Below are 12,463 nucleotides of genomic sequence, written 5' to 3'. Positions count from 1 at the left end.
TATCCAACCTAGACCTCCCCCACTGCAACTTGAGACCATTGCTCCTTGTTCTGTCATCTGCCACCCCTGAGAACAGCCTAGCTCCATAGTCTTTGGAACCCCCCCTTCAGGTAGTTGAAGGCTTCTATCGAATCTCCCCTCACTCTTCTCTTCTGCAGCCTAATTCCCTGAGCCTCTCCTCATAAGTCATGTGCCCCAGCCCACTAATCATTTTTGTTGCCCTCTGCTGGACTGTTTCCAATTTGTCCACATCCCTGGTAGTGGAGGGACCAAAACTGGATGTAATACTCCAGGTGTGGCCTCACCAGTGCCGAATAGAGGAGAATAATCACTTCCCTCAATCTGCTGGCAATGCTCCTACTAATACAGCCCAGTGTGCCATTGGCCTTGGCAACGAAGGCACACTGACTCATATCCAGCTTCTCATCCACTGTAATCCTCAGGTCCTTTTTTGCAGAACTGCTGCTTAGCCAGTTGGTCCCCAGCCTGTAATGGTGCATGGGATTCTTCCTTCCTAAGTGCAGGATTCTGCACTTGTCCTTGTTGAAGCTCATCAGATTTCTTTTGGCCCAAGAAGAAATAGAACCCAGTACTATTTGACTAGCCAGCTCTTTGTGAGCCATTACTTGGGAATCTCTATACAAATTAGAAGATTTTCTATTGGCTTGCTCATCCCACAAAGATTTCATTCTACACTTATATTTTATATAAATACCATTGATTCCAGTAGGTGACACTCTCCCCTCTGAGTTACTAAAAAACAAATTCTCTAGCACAGTGGCTTTGAACTTTTTTTCATTGCAGATCCCTAAAAAAATTTCAAATGGATCCCTTTGGAAAACTTAAATATAGTCTGCGTATCTCCAGGGTCCATAGATGCCCAGGTTGAAAACCACTGTTCTATGGTAACAACCACCTTTTGTGAGCCCTTTAGACATAGTCTACAGATCATCAGGGATCTGTTTTCTACAGGTGAAAAACCATTGCTCTAGCATATTGGTAAAGGGCATGGTGTTGCAGAAGGAGCTGTATTTCATGTGAAACTTAAAGCAGGTTTGTGTGTGTGTGTGTGTCAGTCACACTGTCTGGAGTGGCTCACAACCGTGAGTGCCTATCTCAGGGCAAATCATCAGAAAACAAGACCTGTGGTCTCTGAAGAACGAAAACTCCCAACTGAATATAATTTATTTAAAAAGGTCTAATTTCAGTGACTCTTCCAAGAGAATTAAGATATTGTATAAAGGAACTCTTTCTAGGGTAGTTTAGCAGTTAGCGTATAGAGCATATTAAAAGTGAATGTAGAAAATAAAATTCTGCTAATTAAAAACTAAATGACATCAAGACACTTGGAGACAAGGTAAGTGAGGGTAATCTCTTATTGGGCCCAACTTGAGTTGGTCCAAGAAGAGATATTACCCTCACCTGCCTTGTCTCCCTAAGTGAGCTTTACGAAAGCTTCTGTGTCTCACCAACAGAAGTTGGTCCAATTAAATATTACCTCACCCACCTTGTCTTTCCAACTGTCTTAAAGTCATTTAGTTTTTAATCAGCAGAATTTTACCTTCTGCATTCATTTTGAAGTAGGAGAGCAAGTTTTGATTTAACTGTTTGGAAATAACATTACTCAGAGGATATAACAGGTTTCAGAGTAGCAGCTGTGTTAGTTTGTATCTGCAAAAAGAAGTGGCACCTTACAGACTAACAGCTACAGCTCACTTCATCAGATGCATATGGATATGATACTAGTTGATTTCTGGTCTCTTTTCATGTATCTCACATGAAGGAAGAAGCAAGCTTTTTAGATAAACATTGCATTTGGTTATTTCCATAAATCCTTTAGATTATCAAGCTCTTCTCTCGAATTTTAACTATTTCTTCAGTATATATTATTTGACTAACTACAAGAGTTCCTTAAAGTTCAAAGGAACAACAAAGGAAAGAAAAATAGCTGCTGCTACAGTTGATTATTGTGGAAAAATAAATGCTAAATGTCATTCATAGGATGGACTGTGAGAGATGCTTGCTTAATCTCTTTTTAATTAAAGTTGTATCACAGTGTATAAATACAGTAGTAACTGCCATAAAGAGTATCAGATAAGTATATCCTTCATTAGCATGTTATACTATCTCAGACTGTTTTTTAGTTTGATCTTAGAAACTAAGCAGGATTGCTCCTATGTGTACAGGAGATCTCCAAAGAACACACAGGTGCTGTGGAAAGCTGTTAATTCAGTAGGTGGCTCTCTTTCCTGGCTAAGTACTGATGCAATACGCTAATGAGGCGCACTGGATTTTTGGAGGTGCTCTTTCACGTCAGATGTTTAACCCATTTGTGGTCATTGAAGATATCATGCTGCTTTTGAAAGAAATGTTGTCCCCAGTATCCTGCTTAAATCGTAAATTAAGTAATCTTCCTACAATTAATTTAGGCTTGAATAAAGATTGGGAGTGGATGGGTCATTACATAAAGTAGAACTATTTCCCCAGGTTCCCCCCCCCGGCTGTTCCTCAGACTTCCTTGTCAACTGCTGGAAAGGGCCCACCTTGATTATCACTACAAAAGGTTTTTTCTCCTGCTCTCCTGCTGGTAATAGCTCACCTTACCTGATCACTCTTGTTACAGTGTGTATGGTAACACCCATTGTTTCATGTTCTCTGTGTATATAAATCTCCCCACTGTATTTTCCACTGAAAGCATCTGATGAAGTGAGCTGTAGCTCACGAAAGCTTATGCTCAAATAAATGTTAGTCTCTAAGGTGCCACAAGTCCTCCTTTTCTTCCTACCTAAACATTCATGCTGCAGTTTCAATTGTACATACAGTATTATTGATTCTTCTTTGAGTGATGGTCCCTATGTGTATTCCACACATGGGGGTGTGCATCCATGCCATGTGTCTGAGTCTGGAAGCAGTTTTTAGCAGCGTCAATTGACCAGCATGTGTGTAGTGTATCTCCTCATGCTCCAAGTCAAAAATATAAGAGCTAGTGTCAGTCAACACCTCTCCAGTTCCCTCTTACTACCACATAGCCTGAGTTGGAACCCCCTGTTCCTTCACAATCTTAGTTTTCGGAGAGTGTGACTCACCTCTACTTCATTATAAATAATAGTATGTAGGGTTTTTTAGTGGTAATTAGCTGAGTATAAATTAGTGTAGTAGTTCTTTCCCCATTCAGTGACTGTATTTCCCATCTCTTTCTATATATAAAGCACACACACTCCCCCTCCGCTCCCCCCTCCCCCCCAGGACTGTGCCCCAGGCTCCAGGTTTCAAAAAATTTTCTCCTGCCCAGGCTCCCTTTTTGTGGGCGACAAGCACCACCAGTGCCTCTACTGCCTCAGCAAGGCACGCATCACAGCTCGCTGCGCCATTTGCAAATCCTTCTTGCCCCAGACCCGGGAAGCCCACAGGCTTCACCTTCATAAATACTTGAGGGAGGAAGTGATGAGACCCAGGGCACACTCTAATCTGGGACCAGGAGAACCCCCTCCCCATCACCGGCATGGAGCACTCTTCTGAGCACTGCGCATGCCCTGGAGCCAGTATTGAAGGCCAAAGATAAGTCCCGGCACGAGAGCAAACACTCTCCTGGGCACAAGATCAGACCGCAGGGTTTTCTTCCGGAGCCATGCCAGGTCAGGTGAGAAGTCATGTGTGGATCTGGCTGGACTGGCACCCAAGATTACCTGGATAGGGAGGGTAAGGCTAGGTGCAAATGAGATTCAACTTGACCTTGGCACCCAAGCAGCCTGCTCACTGGCATGCACACTGCCTGTTCCACCAGTACCTGTGTGTTTTGCAGACGAGCCAGCTCTGCAGATATCGCCAGGCCCATCCAATAGCTTGACAGGTACACTGCAGACCCCTGTATACTCAGAGGCATTTCTGTCAGTGGAAGAGTTGATCCTTTTCTACCCTCTGTCTTGTCTTCTATCTGGCCCCCTGCTCATCCACACCATCCTGACCCTGTTGGATGAAGTCCTTCTGCTCGTGCCAGAGACGCCGGTTCCTCTGCCAGACCACAGCCCTCCGGTACCGACGCCCTCCCTCCTCTGCCGGAACCATATTCAGAGTCCAAGGCGTTATTAGAGCCAGAACCCTCTTTCTCACTGTTGTCATGCCAGCGTCTGGACATACATCCCAGGCTGCCCTACCCTCTGGCATATGATCTGACAGCAGAGGCCTGGTACTGCTTCCTGTGCGGCCCACCACATCCAAGAGACCCTTCCTTTTGGCCATACTGGAGACCCTGGGATCCCTATGCCAGGCACTATCTCAGGCATCCTACCAGCTGTCCCCCATACACTCACCAGTGCTGTCAATATATCAAAAAGAGGGAGACATCAAACTGGTTCTGACAGAGCATCCTCCTCACCGGATGTGGCGATCATCCCCCTCCCACACACTCCAGATGGCCACTGCCAGTATCAGCTACATGACAACACGCTCCTGTACCTCTTCATGAAGTAGGGCACACCCCTCCCACTGATGGGACCATTGCTACTCACAAGAACAGAGAGCTTGCCCCTCTATTGCTCGAGAGGAGCACTGTGGGAGGGCTCTCAGGATGATGCTTTCCTCCTCCCCTGGACAGGTGACCTTCACTGCGCCTTTCCCCCCATTCCCTTCCTGCTGCAGCTGCTAGGCAAGATTCATTGGAACAGAGCCACCATCATAGCCCCGTTCTGTTCCCATCGGTTCTGGTTCACAGAATTCCTCAGATTCTCTGCCCACACACGACTCCACATACTCCTGAATCTGCTAACACAAGATTGGGGGCAGGAGGGTCCATCATCCCAATCCAGGCCCTCTTCACCTTTACAGCCTGGTATTTGGATGGGAGTTGAGGGTAGACCATGCATACTCTACCCCCCTTTGACACATCCTTGCCCAGAACAGGAGATAATCCACTAGCGCCCGCTATCAAGCTAAATGAAGACACTTTATGGCACGTGCCCACCGCCACCACTACTCACTGAGCATGGTCTCTCTTCCAGCAATCCTCGACTAGCTCCTTGCCATTAAGATGTTGGTCCTGGCCCTCAATTCTTTTCAAGTGCCTTTCTCCCTCCCATGGACGGCACCTCGGTGTTTACTCACCCTGCCACTATCCACTTCATGAAAGCTTTACTAACGCCCTTCCACCAGTACTGAAGCCCATGCCACCCTTTGAGCCATTAGCGATATGCTCTTTCCCACCAAAAGTGACTTAGTAGCCACTACCTGAGCCAGACAAGTCAGTGAATTTGTGGCCACGATGGCAGAACCCCCCCACATGATATTCCACAAGGACAAGCTGTCCTTATGGCTGCACCCTAAATTCCTCCCAAAAGTGATGCCTGAGTTCTACCTCAATCAGTCCATCCACCTGCCAGTTTTCCCCTCCAAACCACATGCCTTCCCGACTGACGTCCAACATACACGGGCATTCTACCTCCATAGGTACCCCATTTTGCATATTGCCAAAAGTATTTGTGGCCATCGCTGAATGATCCATAAGTCAAGCCTGCTTGTCCCAACGCATCTCCAAATGGGTCTTGGGGTGCATAGTGAATGCTACAACATACAACGTACCCAAGCACAAGTTGCCACATCAGCCTCATTGACGTGTGTGTCCTGGCAAGACGTCTGCCGCACAGCAACATGGCACTCTGTTGTAAACGTGTAAACACACTATGCCATTGCACAAGCAGCAGCAACAGATGCCACTGTAGGCCAGGCCGAACGGTAGATTTCACTTCCACGGGAATGCTTGCACCCACCACTGTGCTTGCTGATCATTGCTCACAAATCATCCATGTGTGGAATACACATAGGGACCATCACTCAAAGAAGAGGAGGAGGTTACTTACCTGTAACTGGAGGGTCTTTGAGATGTGTGGTCCCTAGCTGTTGTCCAGAAGCATTTCTTAGTACTTAGGGACCACACATCTCGAAGAACCTCCAATCTGTATTCCAGTATCCACCCTCCATCTCCTCTGCTTCGGACTGGATTCCATTATGGTAAGACAGACTTGGGAGGCATTGCTCCCAGCCAAGAGCATAAGAGGTAGTGTGGGTCATGAGGAGATGCACTATACACATGCAGGTTAACGGACGCTGCTAAGAAATGCTTCCGGACTCAAGTACATGGTGTGCATGCGCACCCTCATGTGGAAAACAGATAGAGACCAGACATCTCAAAAAAATCTTTAGTTACAGGTAAGTAACTTCCTCTTTTCCTTCATCTTAAACTATTGTGCAGTGTTGCTATGCACTGTTAAACTGCCACGTTCCTAACAGGAACTTTACCTTGATTAGGTGTGTGATTTCCTGTAAATTTTGGTAAATTTGAAAAGTGCTTTGAGATTCTTAGTCATAGTTGTTTCCTAAAATAAATACAGAAACCAGTCCAATGTTCTGTGGCTTCATATTTGAAGTGAATCGTTCATTTTATACAGATTAGTCAAGACTTTGGTTTCAACAGTAGAACCTCAGTTACGAACACCTCAGGAATGAAGGTTGTTTGTAACTCTGAACAAAACGTTATGGTGGTTCTTTCAAAAGTTTTCAACTGAACATTGACTTAATACAGTTTTGAAACTTTACAATGCAAAAAGATATGCTGCTTTTAACCATCTTAGTTTTAATGTAACAAGCACAGAAACCGTTTCCTTACTTGGTCAATTTTTTTTAAACTTTCCCTTTTTTAGTAGTTTGTTTAACAAAGTACTGTACTGTATTTGCCTTTGTGTGTGTGTGCTGCTGCCAGATTGCATAGTTCCAGTTCCAAATGGGGTCTGTGATTGACTGGTCAACTCATAACTCTGGTGTTCGTAACTGAGGCTCTGCTGTACTTCGTTGTAAGTTAGGAAGGTTATGTCTAAAAATAAAGCTTCTTTAGTGATCAGTTATACAGATGCATGGTAATCTTTTTCTCCTTTCTTAGGTCGCTTAGGCCAAATAGGTTTGAGGGAAGGATTCTTTTCTGCTGTGAAAAATATCAGTTCTATTATTGGACGCTTTATACAGCATGCAAAAGAAGAAGGTAATGTTTCTGTAGAAATTTTTTTTTTACTGCAGATTCTTAAATCAAGGTTTTTTGCCAGTATGTTCATGAAGGATGGGAGCTGTGAATTCAGTCCTTCAAACACTTCTGTATATACATAGATAGTCCCATTGAGGTAGGTTACTAATCACATGAGGCAAGTTACTCACTTTTGTAAAGATCTGCAGAACCATGCCACGTAATAACTTCCCCACTCAGTACCTGGTTTAGCCTTATGTAGATCAGTTAGCAATAGAAAATGGCATTTAAATAGGTCTGGCAGACCAGGAATAGATTTTATTCAGTTTTGTCCTGAGGAGCTGTAACTGAACAAGTAGTTGACTGATTTTATTTAGAACAGTGCTATATCGACCTCAGTTCCTGGATTCCTAGCTCCTGCAATAACTGTCTAAGTCCTATCGCTCTTTCATTACGTGTCTGACTAATTTATGAGGTGACATTCACTTTGGAGGTAGACATGACCATCCTAAAGGTATGAGATCCCATAGTACAGGAAATAAATGGTGCTGTCTCCCTTATAGTCAAAGTGGTGTGACAAGATGGCCGATGTTCATACGGTGGGTCCTGTGCTTTTCTTGGGGGGGGAGAGGCAGGCTAAGATGCCATCCCTTGCCTGCTGAGGACCCCGCTAGTGGCCCTGGAAAGTGATAAAGGAGGGAAGAGTCTGGGTTTGCTCCGCATGTTGAGTCCCAGCCCCTCTCAACCCCCACAGGTTTCTTACCCTCACCCCCCTTAGATGGGGTTACCCTTGGTCCTTAGACACTGGGGGGAGGGAGTCTCCTTGTTCTGCTGAGGCAGGGTCTCCCTTACTTCAGTTCTCTGATCTTCCAAATCTCACAACACACCTCCAAGCTCCAGTCCTCTCTCCTTCCTCCTTCTCCCTGACTGCCTGAAGCAGGGGGTTTTATTAGTTTCCTGACAAGGCCTTAATTGACAACTAGTGCTCCAATTAACCTGTAGCAACCCTCCCTAGTCTACAGGGAACCATGCCTTAATTAGCCTAGGGCTTATATATTTCCCCTCTAACACTGCTCCCTGGCACTCCTGTATCACAGTGGAAACAGTACTTATGCTTGTAGGCCTGGATTTTCAATGGGGACTAAGAGAGTAAGTGTTTAACTCCCTCAGGTGCTCATTTGAAAGTCCTAGATACATTGAATTCAGAAGTTTATTTAAAACATTGAAAAATATTTTTTTCTAACGGGAAATTGGATGTCATGGATTTTAAACTGCACAGTTTGGAATACAGCAAATATATTAATCCTATTTTTAAAGTATCATTGTACTACTTTTCATAGGCCACCTTTTAATTTTTTTTCCTCATAGATGCTTTTAATTCTTGACAAGTAATCTTCTGAATCAGGTTAATTGATGAGAAATATTATATGTAAGATATCTTCTTAAATACTGATTTTTTTCTGTAGATTTACTATCTTACCAAATCTTTGCAGATGTGCCTTGGGGAGTGCAGTTGGCAGCAGTATATGCACTCTGTGACTTGGGTCCAAGCAATCCACTAGAAGTTGTTGAGACCATCCAAGCTTGGAGAACAGTGACTACTAACAGCATCCCATCTGCAGTCACAAGTGGCATATCTGAAGTCAGCTCTCTGTGCACAGTAGAATTACACTAAGATGAGGGAAGGTAGCCTCATCTACAGAAAGTGCCTTTTATTAATAAAAACTAGGTGATGTCTTTTAGGATGAAAGTTAGAAACAGTATGAAGGGGGAAAACCAGGAAAAGAGCCCTGTGCTTTCCTTTTGGGGAAGGTGGGACACTTATGCACTCATTGTTTATGTAGGTGTTGTCTGGTCAGAAAGCATTATAAACAAAAAAGGCTCTGAAGTATTTTGTTTGCCCTCTGCTGCAGAAAGACATGAAGTCATAGATTTGTGTGCGTTCTGGTGTAACTCATAGGTTACATGAGTGCTAGTGGATGTTTAAACCAGAAAAATCCCTTCCCTATGAAAGTGGAAAGGTTGTGTTTTGATAGGTCTTCCATTGGCTGAACCTCAGGCTACCAAAGCTCTTATCTTTTTGGTGGACTACTTGCTGTAACAGAAGACTGGGCAGCAGTTTATAAATTAAACTATTCATCTACATCATATTTTATGTGGAAGATGCAGTAAAAATTGAAAGATTTATTGGACTCAATCCAACTTAACTTTGTCCCATTAACTTAAACTACTTATATCAGACAATTATATGTACAGTAAAAAGATTGAGATAACAAATCTCTGTCAGTTTGTATATATGGTATATGCCTATAATGTGTTTCACATTTGATGTTGTTCCACTTTGGGAATTTTAGTGTGTGTATATATAGAAAAACTGGTTTAAAAAACTTACCTTGTTTAAACTTCTAATATACTTGTACACAGCATTTTTTTTATTGTCCGAACGTTTTTATAATAAAAAAACAAAAGTGAACCATTCATATGTCTGTAGTGGTCATTTCAATACTTTCACCTCAGATGGTAATTAATTAAAAAGAAGTAGCTGAGACAAGTTTCCAAAATAGTTACTGTATTTGGAAAAATTGCCCAATAAGTTTGTTTAGTAACTCTTGATTGCCATGGGAAAAGTTTATTAGTGTTTCCATTTTGCTTTTATACATATGAAGTATAGAGTTAACAACAGGCTGCTTTCTCATCAACCTTAAAATACAATTCTTAGTTATACGTTACTTTCTTTTACTTGACTGCTGCATACCAAACATATCCATTTCAACATTGTTAAAAAACCCATGCTTTAGCCTACACTGGCAAGGCAAAACATGTTAAAAATCTTAATGGCATAATGTCTAAAAGTTTTACTAATAACTCACTGGTGTGCATGGAGCCATGCAACTTTCATATCCTTTTGAAACCTTACTCCTTTTTCTAAATGTAAATTAACATTGATTCATTTAGTTTTGTATCAAAGTATGTTTCTAAAACAACTATTAATTCTTGTGATTAGAAATGAGAAATCCTGGTCATTTTTGGACCAGAATGGCCAAAGTGGAAGACTGCCACTAGAGGGCACTCCAGTGCAGATCAATCAATAAAATCAGTTAAAACAGGGTTTTATTCAAGAAATGTAAAACTGATACTGAATACTGGCTTGCTGTGGCTGTTGGACTTCAGGATTTGATGAGATGTAAAATACTCTGTAGACAAAACCTGTATTTTGACTTTCCAGATGAGAATTTCGGATAAATATAAGAGGCCTAAGAGAACTTGCTACATGTACATAAATCATTCACTACTATTGCATATTTTAGATTGTATTAAGTTGCTGGTTCTCAAACTTTAAGTGTTCCACAATATGGATATGTTCCTTTCCTTGCCCAGTTCTCTTCCCAAGCCCTAAGTTACACCTTGCATGGAGTAACTACAATGAAAAAATAGTGTTAATATGACCAGAATGAAAATGTTTACTTTCATATCTATTCATCGTCCTTAGTTTTCATTTTTGCATTTATTTTTTCTTGGACTGTAGGGACTTTGGAACTGAATTTTGGATGTAGATAAACATTGGCAAATGGGGGGGGTGGGGTGGGCAGGGGAATAATTAGCAACTAGCCTGTACAACTGATGTCAGTGTGTTCACTGAAGACATACAGCAGAGTCTGGATATATTTGACTGATTTTCACTTGCCTAAAAATCAAATGCCAGTCAAAATGAAATTCTGTACACTTGATCAGCCTTACTTTACATTTATAAGCAACAAATCTCCCTTTGTCCCGCCCTGCAGCCCTCACACTGCTCTTAACTTTCTAAGTAAATTTGCAGTGTGGTTCTGTTTGCCCATGTGTGTTACTAACATTTAGTTTTATCTTCTGCAGATTTAATCATGGTCAAACTTACATTAAAAAGTCACCAGTTAAAAACAAACTAAAAAAAACACCTGAGAAAGTGCAGGGACTACTGGTGGATATTTTTATAGTTGGCTCAAAAAAAAAAATATAGTCTCCCTGGTCACTTAAGTCCTGGAGTGGGCTACAACTCTTTGGAAACATCACTGGAGTGATCAATCCTTAAAGAGTTAAAAGCAGCGGCTTGGCCGCCTATCAATAGTCCATTGGCCAATTTGAGAGCCAGTACTTTAAAACCAATATAACAATAAGTACCAACATGGTGTGAATTAGTAGGGTTGTGGTGCAGACCTCCGATGAAGGCAGATGATGCAACTTCTTTCATCTGGAAAGTATGTCAGTAAAAGCTCAATGATGCACTCTCTGGCAGGACTCATTGCTTTTAAGCTAGTGAACAGAAGTGGCTAACAGGAGTTTTGCGAGGGAGTTCTCCAGGTGGAGGAGGAGAGATTGTGACCCTTGAGGTAAATTTGTCTTTAGTGTGTGTGTGTCTCTCTGTTTGTGGTGTGCTTGCTGCTTAACTGAAATATACCGTGTGCCCTGTTTGTTTAGGGGACCATGTGCTGTCCGTGAACAGGAGCGGCTAATGGGAGTTTTGCGAGGGAGTTTAGAGGGGGAGCGAGGGGGTTGGGGGCTAGATTACTTAACTTCTTTTAAACTTAAAGTACAAAAAAAACCACTGAAAAACAAAACAAAGGAACAAGCTTCAGGAGTGAAAAGATAATGGAGACAGAAGGCCAGCAACAGAGTGGGGGCTATCCAGTTTATTACACCCAATGCAGCATGTATGATTACCTGCCCTATGGGCAGGTAGTATAGGTGTTCATTCGGTGCAAGGAGCTCCTCGCTCTCACATACAGTGTACGGGCTTTGGAGACCAGAGTGGTTGAACTGGAGGAGCTAAGAGAGTCAGAGGTACATAGAAAAGGAGTACTTGGGGCACCTTAGACTAATTAATTAAATTAATTAATTAATTAGGTTAGTCTCTAAGGTGCCCCAAGTACTCCTTTTCTTTTTGCAAATACAGACTAACACGGCTGTTACTCTGAAAAGAGATACATAGATTAGACTTTCTGGGACACAGTAGAACAGTCCCACCCCCCCAGTCTGACAACCTCTTTGGAAGAAAGTCTCAGGGAAGGAGAACATACAACAGGAGCAGAGGGAAACAATCCCACAGTTGGGACCCTTCTTCCAGATGATGAGGTATCCTCCCACATTGAGGATACCTCGCAGGGGGAGGGAACTCCAGTTATTAGGAAGAGACAGGTAATAATTATGGGAGATTCAATCATTAGAAACATAGCTGGGTTTGCATAGATAGCTGGGAGAATCACATGGTGACTTACCTGTCTGGTGTGAAGTTTGTGGCTCTCTCAAGACATCTAGATAGATGTATGTGTAGTGCTGGGAAGGAGCCGGTGGTTGTGGTACATGTAGGTACTGTGACAAAGTTCCTCCTCTACCTCGCTGGGTCCTGTGCTTATTTGTGGATTTGCTTTCCTCAGAGATTCACGGCAGCCCCCAGCTTGGCCACTTTTGTGGCTCAAATCT

The 12,463-nt window shown here is 42.7% G+C and overlaps 1 protein-coding gene across 7 annotated transcripts in view; it reads left to right on the top strand.

Moving 5' to 3' along the window:
• The window catches only part of ICE1 (interactor of little elongation complex ELL subunit 1), a 78,748-nt gene extending 69,266 nt beyond the window's left edge, over positions 1–9,482 (top strand). For 4 of the 7 annotated variants that reach the window (XM_073332420.1, XM_073332419.1, XM_073332425.1 and 1 more), the window contains 2 exons: positions 6,929–7,027; positions 8,473–9,482. In XM_073332420.1, the coding sequence (XP_073188521.1) occupies positions 6,929–7,027; positions 8,473–8,681 (308 nt within the window). In that variant the 3' untranslated portion in view covers positions 8,682–9,482. Of the gene's footprint in view, positions 1–2,186; positions 2,233–6,928; positions 7,028–8,472 lie in introns of all 7 variants that reach the window. The other 3 variants (XM_073332422.1, XM_073332424.1, XM_073332421.1) reach the window with 3 other exon arrangements.
• The last annotated feature ends 2,981 nt before the right edge of the window (positions 9,483–12,463 follow it).

The sequence above is a fragment of the Lepidochelys kempii genome, chromosome 2 (genome assembly GCF_965140265.1).
Source record: "Lepidochelys kempii isolate rLepKem1 chromosome 2, rLepKem1.hap2, whole genome shotgun sequence".
Classification (NCBI taxonomy): Eukaryota; Metazoa; Chordata; order Testudines; family Cheloniidae; genus Lepidochelys; species Lepidochelys kempii.
The sequence above is the reverse complement of the archived record's forward strand: the minus strand, read 5'-3'. Positions and strand labels throughout refer to the sequence as shown.